The sequence below is a fragment of the Cololabis saira genome, chromosome 10 (assembly GCF_033807715.1).
Source record: "Cololabis saira isolate AMF1-May2022 chromosome 10, fColSai1.1, whole genome shotgun sequence".
Lineage (NCBI taxonomy): Eukaryota > Metazoa > Chordata > Actinopteri > Beloniformes > Belonidae > Cololabis > Cololabis saira.
Window position 1 is genome coordinate 39,182,909 of NC_084596.1, and position 21,224 is coordinate 39,204,132.

Consider the following 21,224-nt stretch of genomic DNA (forward strand, 5'->3'; position numbering starts at 1 on the left):
TATGTCTATGTGTGTGTGTGCGTGTATGTATATGATCATGTGTGTGTGTATGTGTGTGTGTGAGTGTATGTGTGTGTATACGTGCGTGTGTATGTACATGTCTGTGTGTGTGTGTGTGTGTGTGTGTGTGTGTGTGTGTGTGTGTGTGTGTGTGTGTGTGTGTGTGTGTGTGTGTGTGTGTGTGTGTGTGCCAAAGAGGACTAATCACAGACGGTGGGACATGAAAGACCAGGAAAGAAAAGACTAGACACTAGACAGTGATGGCTGCAGTTTGGTGACTGTGTGATGTGTTGTAGTGCAGGTGAATGAGTGTGTAACGTGTTGCGTTGTTGTAGAACGAGACATTTAAACATAGGACAACCAAGTATTTGTAAACAGTAGAGGACAAAGTAAAGGGGAGGAGGGGTAGGAGGGGGGGGGGCAGTGTTGATACATATCAATTATATAAAAATGACATCTGAGTTTGCAACAAACTCAAAAAGAAGAATAATTATATAAAAATGAACCAAACATAATATACACAGAAGTGTTTTTACTTATTAAAGTATACCAATATAAGGTCATATACATGATCAAACCCACTTGATTCATTGATTATCAGCAGGTGTAGACCTCCATAGAAACAGGCGTTTTAGTAATTTTCTGATGCAATGCCAAGTAAGAGAGACGCCAGCAATAGTCTTAGAGAAGTAACTGTTCAATTCAATTCAATTCAATTTTATTTATATAGTGTCTATTACAAAAGAAGTTGTCTCTAGGCGCATTCCAGAGACCCAGAACATGAGTCTGTTGCTTCTTCTCAATCTGGGGGAGGGTTATAAATCTATTACAAGTAATGTGGAGTCCATCATTTTACAGAGGAAGATTACTCACAAGCCAAAAACATGCGTGGCAAATGATGTCAAATGAAACGATGTCAAATGAAGTTCAATTGGAAATACCTGGACAAATATAGCATACTTACAGTGACTTCCTGAAAAAAACAACACGGCAGCATGACTTGCTAAACCAAAGACGCAACCAAAGACACGGCCAAAGTGAACACACACCATTGCATTTGTTTGAAAGCCAAACACAACATAACAACGCAAACAAAACTGCAGGATGGCGTTGTATTGTGGTGGGGTGAGGATGTGGCCTTGTGGCCAGGAACTTTGCACTCACTGAGTCGACCATGAACTCCTCTGTGTAGCAAACACAGCAGCAGATCTACACCAGAATGACTGAAACAGAAAAGAGTCAAGGTGTTGCAATTGTTCAATTATAAATATAGACTTCAACCCGAAATTCTGTGCTTCAGGATAGCTGCGCCCAAAGGAGTGGCTGTAAACCTCCACAACCTGAAGCATTGTGGTAAATATGAACAAAAAGGAATTCACAACCAGAGATCTAGAGAACTATGACTACGTTTAAAAAATTCGGGTTATTGCTAATATTCCGGTTACTGAAACATTCGGAATATTCCGTTTACATGTTAATTAATCATTCGGGATATCTGGATCAAACCAGCAACGCGCGGAGAACGTGATGACGCAATTCCCGTCATTTCCGCTTCTTCCTGTATCCAAATTCAAAACAAATGCTGCTTCGCGCAACTCTTCGCTCACCTTCTTGTAAATCTCGCTATCTCCGTACTTTCTACCGTCTACAAATGCCAAAATGTTCATATCCTTCATTACATTTATGAAGTGATTAGTCTCCTCCTCACTCCAAAAGTGTGGCGTGGTCTTGCGTTTCGCTGTGTTTAGAAGTACGTCCTGGACTCAAAAGACCAGGATTCCTTGCGAACAGAGCATGCGCAGAAAACATTCATGTTCCGTTTGTACGGGATATTCCGTTTGGCGTTTACATGACGCAGTCAGTGACTGCGTTTACATGCAGTCAATAGGGCTTGGTCACCAAGGTGCATTCTGGGACGCGGTGGCCGTGTTGGATGCCTCGTGAGTGTAAACAAACAGCAGTGTGGTAGCACCAAGTGAACAGATGGAACGCAAAAAAAAGATGTTAAACTGCTGGAAAGGATCTGGAATTTACCGGGATACCTTAAACAAGGAAGCCAGGGACCGGTATATGGAGAAAATAATGATTATTAACGGTTTGGATCCATATGAAATCCCTACTAAAGAGTGGAGCTCCACTCTTTGGTAAGGACTTACTGCCGCAGTTCTGCACAACCAGCGTTTTCGGCTACCTTGTTTAGGAGTGTTTGGCAGCTGCTTTGGTAAATGTTTGACTCGCCATGTGTTTCAATAAATTAGTATAATAGTACAACATACACAGAGCCGGATTAACGCAAAGGCAGACTAGGCACGTGCCTAGGGCCCGACAGGGGGGGGGGCCCAGACAGAGGGACAAAAAAAAAAAAAAAAGATTTTTTATTTTTTTTTGTCTGCACACATATTAATGGTTGATAACATGCCGGTAAAAACCTAAGGCATATATATATGTGCATTATTACTATATTTAGTATACATACATATAGATATATGCATACATACGCACAGGGCTGCCGCAAGGGATGTGCGAACCGTGCGACCGCACGGGGCCTGGCGCGCTATGGGCGTTCCATTACAGACCTAAATGTGTACTAGTCTGTGCATATCAATAAATATATGTGCAATGATGACGCGTGTCTGTTGTTCAATACAACTGATCAGACCAAGCGCGGACACAAGCTAGTCTGATCCAGACGGGTGGAGTTGGAACAAACTGTCACACAATGTTGAGAGAACGAGACAGATTCAGGAAATTTCCATCAGGGGATGAAAAAAGAAAAAAACAAAAGAAAATGGAAGAGTTTAATGCCTCTCTGAAAGGCACGTTTGATAAATTTGTTACAAAAATCACCGAAACCGCCCGGGTCTCAAGCAGCCATGGGGCCCCGCGTCGAGGTAAGCCCGGATGATGATGAGGCAGGGGAAGGTATCCAGTATTTTGCTAATTGGAGAGTTAAAATTGCGCATATAGACACCCGATCCGACCCGAAAAACCCAAAAATTTCGCGCGCGCTCGCTACGCTCACGTGCAAGGGCCCCCCTGGCTATTTCACACAGGGCCTCGCAAATCTCTCAAACGGCTCTGCATACGCATACACATACATACATATACACATACAAACATACATACTACAGCACACTTTGTCTTACTGCAAATTGTATTGGTCTTTGTAGATTTGACTTCTTATTTAACTATTCAATTTAATCAACACATTTAATTAAGATTTTCTGCAAAATGCTCACAATCGATAAGATAAGGATAATTTAATAGCATTTAATAGAGCATTGTAATATGTATAACAACGTATAAATAATAAAAATCTAAAAATAGTCTGATAGACTGTTTAATATACAACACATGACTTATTTTGGAATACAAAGAACCAACTTGACTATGACTTTGCTATGTAAAATGCGAATTAAGTTTTATTAGTAACTTTGGTAAGTTTAAGATTTCATAAATAACATCGATGGAGGGGGGGCCCAAAAATCACAGTCTGCCTAGTGTAGTCCATTTATTTAATCCGGCTCTGAACATACAGTACATGTTTGCAATGGCATGAGGCAATATTTTTGTTTTCCTCGTGGGATTATTTTTTTCCTCTGCAGCTACAAATAGAGTTCATATTTTTTCCTCAACAAACTAGTTCTATCTGAAGATTGTGGTTAATCGCACCGCAGAGCTGTCCAGCAACTGCGTTTAGCTGGCGAAGTGGGGAATAAAACCCGTGTAAATGATCCGACCCTGGTCTGTGAGAGTGTTTGTTTGTGGTTTACTGTGGAAGGTTATGTTTGGTCATCTTACAGCCGCGATCCAACCGAGCCGACGACTCTTTGTTATCTCAGATACTCGGCCTCCGTGGTTCTGCCTCTGAGCAGGAAAGCGGTAAAAAGTTAAACCATTAGCGATCTTTTCCCTACGTTTGTTATGTGTGGAGCTGCTGCAGCTACAACACAGCAACGGGTTACCATGGTTTACAGAATAACGGAACGTAACGATTACAAGTACCGGTGTGTTAAGACAAAACGAAGAGGGAGCACGTTTGTACACAGTACATAGTGGTCCGAAGAGCATCTCAGGTAGCTTCCAACAGGGCGGCTCCGCCAAGTGATGACGTCAAGACGACCAAGCCCTATAACCCTTTTAAAACCCGAATATTGGCAATAACCCAAATTTGCACGGCCATGTAAACACCAATAACCCCTTTGAATAACCCGAATTTGCTCATATTCTGGTTTTTAAAAACCCGAATATGAACCCTGGGTTACTCCTTTTAAAACCCGAATATTCGGTCATGCAAACGCCAAACGGGATATCCCGATCAAACGGAACATGAATTTGTTTTCTGCGCATGCTCTGTTCCCAAGGAATCTTGATCTTTTGAGTCCAGGACGTAGTTCTAAACATGGAGAAACGCAAGACCAGGCCACACTTTTGGAGTGAGGAGGAGACTAATCACTTCATAAATGTAATGAAGGATATAAACATTTTGGCATTTGTAGATGGTAGAAAGTACCGGGATAGCGAGATTTACAAGAACTTGCGCAAAGCAGCATTTGTTTTGAATTTGGACACAGGAACAAGAAGTCGAAATGGCGGGAATTGCGTCATGATGTTCCCCGCGCGTCGCTGGTTTGATCGAGATATCCCAAATGATTAATTACCATGTAAACGGAATATTCTGAATGTTTCAGTAACCGGAATATTAGCAATAACCCGAATTTTGACTGCATGTAAACGTAATTACTTCAAATTGTTTCTACTAGTTTTTTGCCTACCACTTCTACATTTTGGTTTCATTTATGTTGAATAAATAAGGACCTGATATAAAATGCATTTACTTGTTATTCATCTAAGGATGAACTATTGAAATTCAAGATCTTTCGAAGAACATTTCATTGTTTTATTGAAAGTGAGTTTCTATTTTATATGACAGCATATTTGTCACATTTGTCCTTTTCTGTAGATTATTACTCAAAAGTTGTTCAGTTAAACCAGTTTTCAAATCGGTTCTGATCATTTCTACACTGGGCCTATACGTCTATGTTCCTCTAAAGTTAGGCTTATAATATTGTAATGCCTTCAAACTGCAGGAAAGCAAGTGGGACGCTTCCTAAGAGTTCAGGTCTTAATATAACAGTCTGTGGGACGTCCAAGAACTGCTGCCACAGTATCGGATCACACTGGACTCCAGGAAATAGTGCAAACCAACCTGATGTCATAGTGTCTCTTCTTCTTTAGTCAAACACACTGCTTAGTTCCGCCCCGTCACATTCCCATTGGACGAAATCAGAATCAAAATTTAGAATCAGCTTTATTGGCCACGTTTGAACATTGCCCGACAAGGAATTTCACAGGTTATTTCGCTCAGAGGCGGTCCTGGCTACTTTTGCGCCCTGGGCGAACTGTTCATAAATGAATAAGACAAATACATTAAATACATTTATTTGTATAAAAAAAAATCCTTGTGTAAATTACATTAATCCTTCACACATTCAAATGTATAACTAATGAATAAAATAAAATGAATAAATACAAATTACAAAAAAAAAAAAATTGAGTGCTCAGACTGTAGCAGATTTTTTAACCTGGCTCTTCCACCCTTTCACAACAGGTGTAAAGTGGTAAAGTGCAATCTAGAACTTGACTTTTCTAGCCTTCTTTGCAGCAAAATCATCAATTACATCATCATACGAAATCTGTTGTGCAACTGTATGATTGATGGTGATGATGGCAAGTCCAGGGAGACGCTCCTGTGATAGTAATACAATAATAGAATAAACAATAATAGTCAGACAAATAATATGAACAATGAAACTACAGTTATTACAATAGGACGTGTAGAATGGAGAAACTAAAAAATAGAAACAAAACAAAATCAAAACAGTCTGATCGAGAGTATTTGTTTTTAGGGACGCGTACCCATATATTTAGTGGAATTCCCCAACATTGGGAATTTCCCTAAAGTAAAAAAAAAACCCAAGTTTGAGGCTGTTGAAGAGTCTGTCTATAATCAAGTGAAAACAATCTAAGGAGCTTCAAATTGTGTTTTTTTATTTATAAAATGATTTAAGTGTTGGGGAAACTTCCTGGCTCTTCACTATCTGTATTCAACGAATGTCTGTGACAAACGTAAACTGTAAAATAATAACGCCAGTGCTCGAATCTCTAAAAACGTGAAGCCAGTGAACGCATCACGTGAACCCGGAAGCGTGTCGTCACCGGCAACAACAAACCCTCCGTGTTTCAGTGATCTTGGTTCGAGTCCACGGCAAACACGCAGAGAGGAGCTGGCGCGGCTGACGGCGCACTTATCCACGGCTGCCAGGAGAAAAGCTCCGGCTGTGAACCGGGTGGAGTCCCCGCCTCGCATCAGCCCGGGCACCGACGGCTCCAGGTGGGTCGCATGAGCTGGTCCTCCCGCGGGAAGCAGCGCCATGGAGCCGCCCATGGCCGCGGCCGCGGGGCGCGTCAACATGGGCAGCCTGACCAGCACGCTGCCCGTCATCCCCTACCAGAAGCTCACCGACCTGTACTTCGTGAGCAGGGGCGGCTTCGGCACCGTGTTCAAGGCGCAGCACTGCGACTGGAGGACCACCGTGGCCATCAAGTGCCTGAAGCTGGACTCCGTGGGAGAGAGGTGAGGTGACCGCCCAGGCCGAGACCCGGTGTTGGCCCAAAAAGTGATTCCTGCCAGAATCTGATTTATTCTGATCTCTGGCCGCGGGAGCGCGCACAGCAGCCCGCTGAACGATAGCGCTAAAACGTCAGATTTTCAGATTATGAAGCTCAGGAATGAGACCAAGTCATATTTAGGCTGAAACAACTTTTCATTAACTGTATTTGGCCTTCAATCAATTTTTGGCAGGTAAAAAGACCCATTTTCAGGAGAGAAATCAGATTCTGGCAGGCAATCACTTTTTGGCACGACACCTGATCAATATACACTTAAACATACACTAATGCCTGAATTATACTTCTGCGTTGAATCGAGGCAGAACCTACGGCGTAGGGTACGGCGTAGAGAACGCGGCGACGCGCACCGTACGCCGAAGGCTCTGCGTTGGTGTAACGCGGAACCATGAATCAGCCTTTAATGATGGCGAATTCATGACATGTTTGCGGATGACACTCTTATGGAAGCCCATTTCCGCCAGTAAAAGAAAAAAATGAGATTAAATCCCCACGGGAAGTCATGACATAAAAAGTCGAAATTATGAGATATAAAGTCGAAATTATGAGATAGAAAGTCATAATTATGAGATAGAAAGTCATAATTATGACTTTTCATCTCATAATTATGACTTTTTATCTCATAATTATGACTTTCTATCTCATAATTTCGACTTTATATCTCATAATTTCGACTTTTTATCTCATAATTATGAATTATCGTGGGGATATTTTTATTTTTAAGGCTAAGTTTTCATCTTTATTTTTTTTCTTTTACTGGTGGAAATGCGCTTCCATACACTCTTGATTTGATTGATTGAAATTCTTTATTCAGTCACATCACACTACAAGCATTATCAACACAAACATTATCGACAAAATGTTCATAGTTTCCCACCCTATTAATAATACTTATTGCTCGTTTTTGTAAGAGGACTATAGGATTTACTGTTGTCTTATACGTCGAGCCCCAAACTCCCACACAATACTATATATAAGGTAGTATTAGTGAACAATAAGTTAAATGTAGTGCTTTATGATTTAATATATTTCTGGACTTATACAGGATTGCTATTGACTTTGCAATCTTTCCTTTTATGTATCTAATATGTTGTTTCCATGTTGATTTACAATCAATAACAACCCCTAAGAATGTTCTATCAGATCAGGATGAGGATTTGATCAGAATCTACACCTTCAATAAGTTATTTGAAACGGCACCTGACGTCCCACGGTCACGTGACTGCTGTTTAACGATGTCACTCATCTTTTCAGTTAATCTTCCTTGGCTTGCTTCCCATAACTTTAAGGGCACAAACTGTGTACCAGCATGTACCTGATTCCCTGACAGTCCTCGAGGACTTCAGGCACAGGATGAATCATTATCTGGATTTGTTTTTCTTTATCAGAAACTTTTACCACGTTTAAAAAGAAAGAAAGCAGGAGGACCGGTTTCAGTATCAGCCGCGGGTCTAAGTGAAGTTGAGCCGAGCCGAGTAGGTAGTGGACCAGCGCCATAGATGACAACAGCAGCCCTCCACAAACCTCCATATCTATATCTCTCCTGTGTAGTGATACCAATATGGTTTCAGGATGATCATGTGATGATGATTCTGTGTGATTCATAAGTTAGTCATCATCAATGGTTCAATGGTTTCCTTTAATGATGGAGAACAAGAAGAAGAAGCTGCAGCTATAAACTAATAGTTATTGTAATTGAAGCGATACCAAGTACTGAGCGGCATTGTAACATAAATCATGACTGAATGTTTTTATTTTTCAGAGAGAGGAACTGCCTGCTCAAGGAGGCAGAGGTGCTTCACAAAGCCCGGTTCAACTACATCATCCAGATCTTTGGCGTTTGCAATGAGCCCGAGTTCTTTTGTATCGTCACAGAGTTCATGATCAACGGCTCTCTGGATCAGCTGCTCCATCAGGTAGCTTCAAATAGAGCAACGGGATATCACTATGAAACATTTATTTTGAAATAGAAGTAGCGCTTAAACACTGAATACAAAGTTGCTGACATTCCCACACTGGAGAAGTTAGCTTCCGCTCAGCGTTGCCATTATTGTTTTGTGACTTTTATTGCGCAAATGGATGACGGGAGGGAGTCGCTTTGTTCTTCTGTAACTGTAACTCTGTTTTTGGGACGTTGACATCACTCAACATGAATACTTAGTTTGTTTTCACTGCGCTGTCAGTGATACAGAAAATAAAAGTGAAACCAAGAAGCATCCAGGCTCTGACGTAACGTTGAAACAAGCAAGAGGCCAGCTCTCTGGTGTCTGAGGGAAATTCCCACATGTGCTTGTGTGTCTTCATTGCAGTCGGGAAAATAATTGTGCTCTTTCTTGCAACATCTCTGGTCTCTTGTACAGAAGGAAACGTACCCCGTCCTTGCCTGGCCTTTGCGTCTGAGGATTCTGTATGAAATTGCTCTGGGGGTCAACTTCCTTCATAACATGACCCCGCCCCTCTTACATCATGACCTAAAGACCCAGAACATACTGCTGGATGGCGAATATCACGTTAAGGTTGGTATTTGGGAAAAATACGTTTTTTTTATTTACGTGATATTTACGATTTTAAAAAGTTCATATTTCATAGAAACCATTCCTCCGCTGCATTTTTCACCTCACTGGTCAAACAGCCTTGCTGTTAACCTGAAATCAACAGAATAAAAGATCAATTTAAGATCACCAAATCCTTAAAATGTGTTTTTCCGTGAGTTCTCTGTCTCGTTTACGCTTTGCTGCTTCTCCTCGTCAGATTGCAGACTTTGGCTTGTCAAAGTGGCGACAGCTGTCAGTGAGCAAAGGCTCGGGGTCCAAGCCCACAGAGATGGAGGGTACAGTGATCTACATGCCCCCCGAGGAGTACGAGCCGTCCAAGAACCGGCGGGCTGATGTCAAACATGACATGTACAGGTAAGACAAGTAAGGACAAGTCGGAGCGACTGCGTTCCTATTGATTCTGGTTAGGTTATATGTGCTATATGGATTGCATCTAAATATGGTTGATGTGCATAAAAATCATGTTGTGATTGGTTGATTACAGCTAAGAGTAATGGATATCTGAACTTTTGATGACTTGCCTGATAAAATGTGCTGGTGTTTCCTGAACACAAACGTTATTGCAGGAAAAAGAGTTTTTCCTTCCTTGAAAAATGAAACTCTTTGCCGGCATGGAGTCAGGTTGTCGTCATACCAAAAGAGCTAATGCCACAGACTCTATGTGCTAATCATGTCAGACCAGTAACTCTGCAATGGTCTGATTTAAAAGAATTGATGAGGGAATTTTTGTTATTGTACAACCAAAGGAAAAGAAATGAAGGACAGAGTGAATCCCTTCGTTTAAGCTTTTTGTGTAAGCGCTTTGGATTGCTGTAACCAGGCGGTTACACTTCCCCATAGCAGCTTCTCTGGTTAGCGTCTCATAAAACCCGTGTGCTCTGAAGGGGAATGCCAACTGAAAACTTTGAAGCAATTTTCAATCCCCTAACAATCCCCTTGTTAACTTTCATTATTGCATCATAGCTACGCCATCATCATGTGGGAGGTCCTGTCACGGCAGATACCATTTGAAGGTAACTTATTTATTTTTAACCAGACCGCTGTGTTTAATTAAATCAATATTTGTTCCTCTTTTCCATTTTATTTTCGAATTGCTGACGTGTGTCTATTTGTGTCCTCAGAGGTGACCAACCCCATGCAGATCATGTTTAGCGTGCTGCGTGGGAAGCGTCCTGACACCAGCCCGGACAGCTTGCCCGCTGACATCCCCAGCAGGGAGACACTCATCACTTTAATGACCTCTGGCTGGACCGCCAACCCGGACGAACGACCCTCCTTCCTCAGTAAGCTCATCCAAACACCGGAACCGCAGGAATCTCTCTAACGAGACCATGCGTTTGATGACAGCAGGTTTAACCGGCTCCACTGTTGGAAGTGACATACATTTCTCACGTTGCATAACAGCAAAATCATGCAAAACCTTCTATGAAGAAACCACTGACTAAGTAGTTTAGTTTAGTTTATTTCGGTCATGACATCACTAAAAAAAAAAACAATAAAAATGACAACAAGAAAACTAATACACTGTTCAAAGAAAACATTACAAAAAACTTCCAATATACAAATACCATCTAGACTGAAAAAGGTGTAGGCTGAAGCAAAGCTTATTATTTGCCTAGCCTCAAAAAGATTATTTAAAGTAATGAAATGAAAGCAAGAAGTAAGAGACAAAATTTCCTCAAGAAATAAAAAAAATTTAAAATAAAGGTGCAGTCTACATGTTACCTTCATCCTTAAAAAATCAAATCACTAATTAAATAAATACCCAACTCAACATAGCAAGCATCACCACTCATTAATTTGATATAAAGAAATCATCCTTCTTTTCAATGTTTTTTTAAATAAGGTTAAGGTTCTACATGATTTCAAATCCCTATCTAATTTATTCCATACATCCACCGCTGCCACTGTAGTGCATCTCAGTTTGGTGTTGGTTCTGATTGTTGATTTCCTGTATATGTATTAGTATTAATTCTTGCCACATGATTAATCACTTTTTGACCCCAAAACTCCAAAAAGATACAGATTTAAAAAAGAAAACGGTGACCGTGATACTTTTATGATTGTTACAGTCACTAGGGTTTACAAGAAGCGTCTGATAATCTAATATTTCACACAGTTTATAACACTTTTAGGTTGAAGAGCCAAAATGTCTGCAGTCACATCAAATGGCATATCTTCAAAGAGGAAAAATAACTCTGCACTTGAGTTTGAAATGTAAACAAAGTCCCCCTACTGATGTGAATCTTCACATCGTGGTGCGTTTGTATCCCTGAAGTGGCTTGACATTTCAATACGAAGTCATTAAAAAGTGTCAACTTTTATTAAAAGGGCATCAGTCTGCAACAGAGTAATGGTTTTGACATATGATCAGCTGTTCAGAAGAATATGATACTATGTTATTAAGTACATAAACTACAGAGCTGTCCAACCCCCCACCGCCTTCCCTAGAAGCTACAGCTCACTTCTGCAGGTATTAATACTTTAGTTCCCTGATTTGAGACAAACAAATGACAAAAAATTATAAAGAAGTGTTTGAGTTGTAGCTGCAGCTTGTGCTCTAATTATAAATCAGTATTTTTAACCACCACCTTCCACCATAGGTTTGTTTAACACGGCAGAGTAAGTTTAATAGCTTTATTTTTATGACAAAATGACATGTAAGAAAGCTGTAACTCATGGAACGCTCACAGCACTTATGTGGTGCTGTAGTGGTGATTATACGGAAGTATAGTTCACTATAAGTATAGTGCTCGTAAATAGAGCTGGGTATCATCACTGACCTCCCGATACGATACGATTCCGATACACTAGGTCCCAAGACAATACGATTTCCGATACGATTCGATATAGATATTCTAGTTACAATAACGGAATAACGTGATCCTTCCATCGCCACGTCCGGCCAGAGAAGCCTCACCCTGACTGGTGGAAAGAAGCGGCCTGCTCACTCCTCAGGTTAAAGAGGAGACTTGAGCTCAGTGCAGGGCCTCCCGGGGCTGTTAGAGGGAGCAATGCCCAGGACTAACTTAGGAAGGAGCACTGGGTGATAAAATGGGGGGGAAAAATCGGGATTTAAAAAAAAAAAAAAAAAAAAAATTTTTTTTTTTTTTTTTTTTTTAAATCGATACTTGGATTTATGTATCGATAATCGTTCCTACACATGTATATCGATGAAATATCGATATATCGATATTTTTAACCCACCCCTACTGTTGTTAGTATTGTGAGTCTGAGGACTTTGCCAAATTGATTCACTGTGCGGTGTTACAGAAATGGTAAATACGTGATGGACACCATTGCTCGCTCCGTCACTTTCACAGGCTTGTCCAAATAAGCCCATCTGAAACGATGGAGTCGGGGTTTCCACTTCAACCTCCTCTCCTCCAGTGTTTAAAATGTAATGCTAATTTCACGCAGCACCACAAGAGGAATCTCCCGGTCTGTCTATCTGTCACTAACCTAAAGAACAAAACAAGCCAAAAATCCATAACGCCTAAAATGATAAAATACAAAAAGTACAAATAAATACATAATTGTACTTTCATGATAAAATTATGAAGTAATAATGAATATAAAAAAGAAATCACTGAAGCCTTGCTCCATTACAGATGTAATATCTGGAAATGATTGAAGTTTGTCTCTATCTTTTTCTTTTTGACAACTGTGTTGCCATCTCAGAGTGTTTGATTGAGTTGGAGCCCATGGTGAGGACGTTCGATGAAATGGACTTTCTGGAGGCCGTGCTGGAGATCAAGAGGTCAAAGGTACGATATTAAAACATGAGTCACAGTCGGTGACACACGCCGGAAGAAAAAAGAAGAAGAAAAAAATGATTTCCCCTTAACACATCCTTCCCCTTTTCAGTGTTTGTGTGTGTGGGGGTGGGGATTATTGCTTCAGCCCTGTTGTCACCCCCCCGTGTTTTACATTAAAGTAATGGTGACCAGGCTGTAATTGTGTTGAAAACACTAAAAGACATGTTGTTGTTATATTTTATTATTATTACTATGGTGCATTTTGTTTCTGTGACCCTCTCATTTACATTAATATGAGGAATTAACTGGTTAAAAGTGCCTTTTGGAATAACAACAATAAAACTGGTTATAACTCGACTGATAATCAATGGGACACAGCTAACTGTCACTGGTAAAATCAGATTAATACTAAAGGGGAGGAAATGTATGTTTATTGGGGAGAGTGGTAGTTAAATGGTAGTAGTAGTAGTAGTCGTAATAATATTTAACCTTGTGGTAAGACACTTCAGAGTTCTTCCTCTTCACATTTTCAAAATTGTTTTATCATAATTCCTGTTTTTGTAAATTTAGTGTTTGATTTCCTTTTTTTGTCTGTTTTTCCTTGTGTCCAAGGTTTATTACATTTCTTTAATCGTATTCTCTGAGTTTTCCTTCTAACCTGTGGTGTTTCATGTTTTCCACCCACATCCACAGCTGATGCAGCAAACTGGCTGCTGTTCAGCTCAGACGGTGTGTAAGAAGATAAATAAGGAGGAATCCCTGGCTGTGTTGACGGAGCGGCCGTGTCTGTCGCCTGTAAGTGTTCCCTCAACCTCACCCACACTAATACAGGAAAACTTTGTTATCTTTCTGGAAATAATCTCAAAACCGTTGATGACAAGACGGCAGTGCAGAAATATGAGCTATTTCTATTCAACATTTTGGCATTTTATTATGTTTGCATGGACATATTCATGAACCTGGACTCTTTATGTGGCAGATGTGCAGCTCACAGTCCTACCCCTCCCACGACACAGACGTATCTCTGCCAGGAGCCCTCACCATGAGCAACGTTTCTCCTTTTCAACGTAAGAACACCTGTTGACCTTCCTCTTACCACCTTGAGCTTCGACTTTACCATCATCCTTTATACATTCATCAGTCTTTTAACAAAGATTGTTGAAGTCTTAGCTGAAATTACCACATTGTTGTAGTACTAAAGCTCCCTTTTATGATTTAAGATCCAATAAAAGAATGTCTAGTTCCCTTTTTTTAAGCTTTATACTGAAAGAGATGATAAGTGGTCATATTATGTCAGAGCATTTGATTTGACAGCGAGTTCAATTGAACGTTCACTCTCAAGACGGACATTTTAATTGATTGTTAGAGTTCTACGTTTATTCTTATAAGGCCCGAGCACCACAATACACTTTGACCTTCACTGATGAAATTTGTGACAGATGTATCAAACTAAGACCTACAAACAAGTGTCTCTGAGCCCTGCCTTAACTCTCACAGGGGGGTCTGCCTTCCTGAACAGAATATGTCATTTTTCCTGTATTTTGGTAATTTCCAACCAACTGCTCCCACATATTTAATCAGATTGGCTCAAAACTTTGATGTACAGTCTAGACACATGGCCGATGCTAAATTATAATATAATCTGGTCCAATACTGATGTGTACGATTGTAGTCTGAGCCTGAACACATCGACAGAGTAATATTCAGGAGCGGATGTAGTAACACCTGTTGGCAACAGGGAATGTCATGTTTTACATGACGCATCCCTGCTCTAAGTGAGATAAAGTACATTTATTAATGGATAGCCCCTTGAGATGAATCATCTCGTTTTCGAGGGGGTCCAACAAAAAACATACAACACAGTACAAAACAGTTACATACAACATACATAATACATAAGACTCTCACACACCAACCCGCCCACACACCAGTCCCCAGGACCTACCACACCTGAAGAACACAAGTAAATACTGCATATAATGCAGTAATAGCAACAAAAACAACAATATTAATATTAATAATAGTCATTGTCATCATCATTATGATACAATATATGAAGAAATAGATACATTATATATAGAATAAAAATGAAATGAGAAGGCGATACCACTAGAGGCAACTACATGGTTTATTGAGGTTGGAATATAGTGAGTTTTTAAAGAGGTGTAATGAATTAAGTTGTCTTATATTGAAGGGTAAATTGTTCCAGTCTGATGGGGCTTTGAACTTAAAAGCACGTCTGCCAATTTCTTTAAACGTTAAAGGAACGAAAAAGAAGGGTTGCTGAGTGTTTCTGAGAGAATATGAGGATGTATATGGAATCAAATATTGTTTTGAGCCGATTTATCTCAAACCCGATGACTGACAGAGAAAACTGAGATTTGTACTGGATAAACTTAAAGTAAACTAAAAGTAATAAAGTTTTGTCCATGGACACAAACGGCGCAGCGTCATTCGCCATGAAACAGAAAGTGGACATGTGTGGGGGAAAAAATCCTCAAAAATAACCTGTTTGTCCGTCAAAGGGGAGATTCATTGATCCCTTTAACGTAGGCAAACGTCATGCACTGCAACATAAGATCTATTGAGAAGTTCATCACTATATTTTTGAAAATATGAAATCATAACCGATGATCATACCTCCGATCAACTTCAAACTCACCACTAACACTGTCGAGCCTGAGTTCAATAGTCCCTGTAAGTTTCATTCAGCTCAGTCAAACGCTACACGTACAGTGACATCTTAGAATTGTGGACACCAAACACATATTTTTTACCACAACCTATTTTTAAGTCAGTGTCAGCAAACATATAATATATCTGGGAAAGTAGCTGTATATGATTGATTTTTTTCAGTGGACGGTTGAATTTTGATGATTTATTCTCACCATATTACAAGGTTTTACTGTTTACAGTCAGAGAGAAGCAGGGGCAGATGTAGCATTTTGGGGCTCGTCCTGGGTGTAACTCATTCATTCTTTAGGCAGGCCTAAATTTAATGCACATTTTTTCAGTCCAACTCTGTTGTAGCGCCACCTGTTGGCAACAGCAAACAGGTTTTGTATTATGCTTTGCATTGTCCAAGGGACTTCAGGTTTCCTGAGTATGATCAGAGTTCTGCTCTGAACAGATGAGTGTGCTCATACTCGTAATGCCACCATGTGGTGAAAGGAAGCGTCTTTCTTTGGATTTGGATGTGCTCTACCTCAGAAAGATCAGAGACATGTCAAAGGTGCTGAGAAAATACTTTAAAAGGTGATGGTGTCTGACAGACATGATGACGAGCGTATGTTCAGGGGGATGGCTGTCATGACGTGGCTTATTGATTACATGAAGTGATCTTCTGCTCCATTGTAAGTTCTTTACTTGGCGCTACGAAACATGAGGTGATAAGTCACACCTTGATAAACCAGACCCCCACCCCCGAACAGACCCGTATGCTCATAATTGCTAATTCTCATAGCGCCACCATGTGGTGAAAGCTGTAAAGTAGACTAATGTTTAGTTCTGCTTTGCATTAGAGGAATTTCAGATATTGTGAGGAAGTATTTAATAAGTTGATGATGTCTTACAGAAATGTCAGGTATACATTGAAGGGCATGGCTGTAATGGCATGGGCAGAGGACGTACTCAGGGATATACAGAGGTTTGTGACCTTGCAGAACAGTGTGAGCAGGCGTGCCACCCGGGGCTGTAGCCGTAGGTGCGAGGGCTCGATCCAGGCTGCTCGCAGCATTAACCTTCTCTCCACTTCTGTAGAGGGTCTTCCATCATCGTTCATCGCTCCTAGTCTGGAGCCTCCCAAGTCTTTGAAGGATTCCTGCCTGGGCAGCAATCTGAACGGCTACCAGACTGCAAAACCCCTGAACGATTTAAACATCCCCATCAGACCTGCGGTGCCTCCCTCAGACTATGAGACACAGATGAATAACCTCACACTCAAGCCACAGCCTCAGCAGCAAGGTACGAGCAGGAAAACTGACTGTGTTTGTGTCTGTTTCTTGTTTTTAAACGTTCTCTCGTATTTGCTTGATATTGTTTGTGTACAACTTCCTTGTTTTGCGGTGTTTGTTTATATGATTAGGGCTGCAGAATATTAGAAAAAAGATGTTCTATGTGATGTCATTGTTTTGAGATTATATAACCAATTGCTTGAGTGTATGGTGTCGATGTCCTCCTGCTTTGCTGTGAACAAGGACCCCAAACAGCAAATAGCCTATTAAGACACTCAAAAATGCCATATCATCATTTGGACTACACCTGCTTGATTGTATTTATTTAAAAAAAAAAAAAAGAACCTGGCAGCAGTTGCTATATTGGCAATAGAGCAGTGGTTCTCCAATGGGGGTATGCGTACCCCTGGGGGTACGTGAAGGCACTCCAGGGGGTACGTGAGATTTTAAAATATACATATATTTAAAAAGTAGCATCCATGCAAAAATCCTTTAAAAATAAATATTTCATAAATAATTGAGGAAAATATAAGTCTAAATTCATAAAATGAATTTTATCTTCAGGAGTAGGATATTCAACTTATTATCCTAAAACCCCAGAGTATTCCCCACACCAGGATGGTTCCACCTAACCTGTCAATCACCTGGCTTCACCTGTCAATCACTTGGACCAACGATGGAGTCGTGGTTGAAGCGTAGCAGCAATATTTTTATGTTTAATAAAACAGTTACTGATGGCACAGTGCTCTGTTTTAGGTCTTTTTTTTTTACAACCAAAAGTGCTTTGTGCTGGTTAGGGGGTACTTGGCTGAAAAAATATTTCACAGGGGGTACGTCACTGAAAAAAGGTTGAGGACCACTGCAATAGACCAGCTCACCCTGCAGGATGGAGGAAACGTGTCCCTTCAGACGGACCTTTAGGCACCGTTAAATTAAAGCGAGCCAACATTTAGACCCATTTGTGCCACGCAGGATATTTAAGAACATCCAGCCTCGTTGTTCTGGCTGCTTTTCACCCGTCTCTCAGGTTCTGCCTCTAGATCCAGCTGCTCACAGTCCTGCGGCCCTGTGAGCAGCTGGGACCGGTAAGTCCTGCACAAGAAACATCTTCCCTGCTGCTCTGTTGCTCCTGAATCAGCCGAGGCTGAGGCGGCGTCCCTTTTCTCTCAGGGTTACAGCGGTGTTCGCCGACTGACCCGCACTGAAACACTTTGACCCACTGCTGCTTCAGCGGTGATGATCAGCCATGTCATGATTTCAATGTATTAATCACTTGTGGTTTGCTTCTGTTGACGAGTTTGCTGATTGTTTCAACAGTTTCATAGCAAATAGCTGCATCAGCATCACTTATTTGTGGAGAAATCACTTCCTCCCACGAGGAGTCAGCAGTTCTGGGTTTTTACTGTCATATTCATGTCATGTCATGTTTCCTTTCACAGCTTCCAGAAATTGAAATGAGTGTTTTGATGAATGGTGGTGATAGTTTGTGGGATAGGGCCGAAGGTTTTACTAGGTGGGCTGACATTAACAATTGGAGTGAGTGTCCACCTGATTGGTCAGATATATTATTGATGATCAGGGCTTGAAGTTGGAAATATAGTAAACTAACATTTATTGCCCAATTTGTTTGTTTTTGGGATATTGGTATCGTCATGATGATGTGATGAGCTTTAATCTTCACTCCTCAATAATCCAATGCATCTACAGGACTGTCTCAGAAAATTAGAATATTGTGATTTTCTGTAATGCAAAAACAAAAATGTCATACATTCTGGATTCATTACAAATCAACTGAAATATTGCAAGCCTTTTATTATTTTAATATTGCTGATACTGTCTTACAGCTTAAGAAAACTCAAATATCCTGTCTCAAAAAATTAGAATATTCTGGGAATCTTAATCTTAATCTGTAAACCATAATCAGCAATATTAAAATAATAAAAGGCTTGCAATATTTCAGTTGATTTGTAATGAATCCAGAATGTATGACATTTTTGTTTTTTTAATTGCATTACAGAAAATAAAGAACTTTATCACAATATTCTAATTTTCTGAGACAGTCTTGTATTTAAGACCATTCTGTTGCTCTTTCCCCAACTGTATCTCCTTTTTTTGTTCTTATTACTTTTTATTCCATCGAAGAGAATAACTTCAAGTGGCTCCTCTTTATCCCCTCCAGCGGCTGATTGCTGTCCTCCGCTGCAACTTCCCCCTTCCTCGCGAGGCCCCACCGGTGTCTGGATCGCGACGCGGCGCGAGGACATCGTCTCCCAGATGACGCAGGCCTGCCTGAACCAGAGCCTGGACGCCCTGCTGGCGCGCTCCATGCTCATGCGCGAGGATTACGAACTGGTGACCAACCAGACCACGCGCACCGCCAGGGTCCGCCAGCTCCTGGACAACTGTCACAAGCACAACGAGGACTTCTGCCGCATCATCGTCCAGAAGCTGTTCGACAACAAGCAGATGGGCCTGCACCCGTACCCCCCCGAGATCACTTCCCCCACCGCGGCCGCCGTCCCCAGCGCGCCGCCGCTGTCCCTGCCCTACAACATCCCCAGGAACTTGTAGCGCGGGTCGCGGCCGAACGCGGGGAAAACGCGTCGGACTGACTGTGCCAACTTTACACTAAACCCCTTCAGGTTCTGTGGTGGTCAGCAGAGGCACCGTGGTTTCCACCAGCTTTACACGGGAAACCTGCAGATGAGCTGTCTGAGCAATAAGAGGCCGAGGTACAAAGTTAATACCCACTCACGCCAATAAAGGTTTTATTCTTTATATTCAAAATCAGAAGACTTGGACTGGATCTGTGGTTTTATTTAAAATTTTTTGTATTTGATGTGATTTATTTATATTCTCTTTGTTGGTATTACAGCATTGAACAGTACGGCTTTTATCTGTGAGCTCCAGACCTCCGTCGTTAATGTTCAATGAGTGATTCACACGCGGTGTCGAGGAAAACCAACAGGGAAAATATTTCCCCCTAGTAGCAAACGTATCTGAAAGCTTCTTTTCTTGTTCCACTTTCATGATTCATAGAAACCGGAGGGTCTGCGATGGAAGACCACAGCCAGCATTAATCAGCTGGAGGGTAAATGGGGAAGTATTAGTGTAGATGTGTGGTTTTGGAGGGTAACACTTGCGTGACTCAGATGAAAGTTTGAATGGAAACAGGATTTGAGCCGTTTGTCGTACCTGTGTTTCCTCTTTTTATCGCTGAGTTAAGAGTCGCTGCAGGGAAGAGGACGTTTAGGTTTCTGTTTAGCTCTCAGTATGAGAGGAGATTCGTGTGTGTGTGTGTGTGTGTGTGTGTGTGTGTGTGTGTTTCGAGGGTTAAACCAGGCTAAAATGACTCCTCATCTTGCATCCCTTTGGCCGGATCAACAGTGGCCTCGCTTCATAGCAATCTTTATCACGCTCACTTCCTAGAGGCTTCCTACTTCCTGGATGCTTCCGGCAACTTTTAGCGGACTTTTCTTCCCGTCGTTTGAGCGTTTTCCTGAGCTGCTCTTCCAAAGTGCAGGCATCGGTGGAGAAACCTGCTTCCCTTGTAGCAAAGTCTGACGAGTTCCCTGCTCAGACTCACCAGGGAATCGTACAGCGTTTTCTGCTCAGAAAACTAGCAACACTTGTAAATACAATCAACGTCTCTATAAGACAGCGCCTGGTTAACAATCAGGAGGCTTGATGCTGTTACATGCAAAACATGAGTTCCTATAGGAAAGTAGCAGCAGGTAGAACCTGTTTTTAACTTTTACATGTGCATAAAGCCTAGGCTTCCTGCCAAACTAGAGCAGATAAACAGCACATAAATCACTGACACTGGCACTGGAGCACTGATCAATACTTCAAAGCTGCCAAATCAGAAACGTTTGCATTCATTTAGTTAAAGGAGACGTATTATTACCCACTTTTTCACACAAGTTCACACCATTTCATGAGGTCTTGCTGAAAGGTTTTTCACACGCTAAATACTGCAGATATAATACAAGAGCTCCTTTTCAGCCAGATGTTGATGGTTCCAGATGCTGATGGTTCAGATGCTGATGGTTCAGATGCTGATGGTTCAGATGCTGATGGTTCCAGATGCTGATGGTTCAGATGCTGATGGTTCAGATGCTGATGGTTCAGATGCTGATGTTCCAGATGCTGATGGTTCAGATGCTGATGGTTCAGATGCTGATGGTTCAGATGCTGATGGTTCCAGATGCTGATGGTTCCAGATGCTGATGGTTCCAGATGCTGATGGTTCAGATGCTGATGGTTCA

At 41.2% G+C, this 21,224-nt stretch overlaps 1 protein-coding gene across 2 annotated transcripts; it reads left to right on the top strand.

Annotated features, from left to right (window-relative positions):
- The first annotated feature begins 1,338 nt into the window (after positions 1-1,338).
- LOC133453032 (receptor-interacting serine/threonine-protein kinase 2-like) lies at positions 1,339-21,024 on the top strand. 2 transcript variants are annotated; one of them, XM_061732868.1, is made up of 12 exons: positions 1,339-1,353; positions 6,248-6,637; positions 8,453-8,606; positions 9,051-9,206; positions 9,442-9,599; positions 10,209-10,258; positions 10,367-10,528; positions 12,927-13,012; positions 13,697-13,798; positions 13,983-14,070; positions 16,763-16,966; positions 19,136-21,024. In XM_061732868.1, exons 2-12 carry the CDS (start codon positions 6,435-6,437, stop codon positions 19,525-19,527), a joined length of 1,755 nt encoding a protein of 584 aa, XP_061588852.1. In that variant the 5' UTR covers positions 1,339-1,353; positions 6,248-6,434; the 3' UTR covers positions 19,528-21,024. The 2 variants fall into 2 exon arrangements, with proteins under 2 accessions (XP_061588852.1, XP_061588853.1); XM_061732869.1 differs by lacking the exon at positions 1,339-1,353 and having other exon boundaries at positions 6,219-6,637.
- Positions 21,025-21,224: the final 200 nt, after the last annotated feature.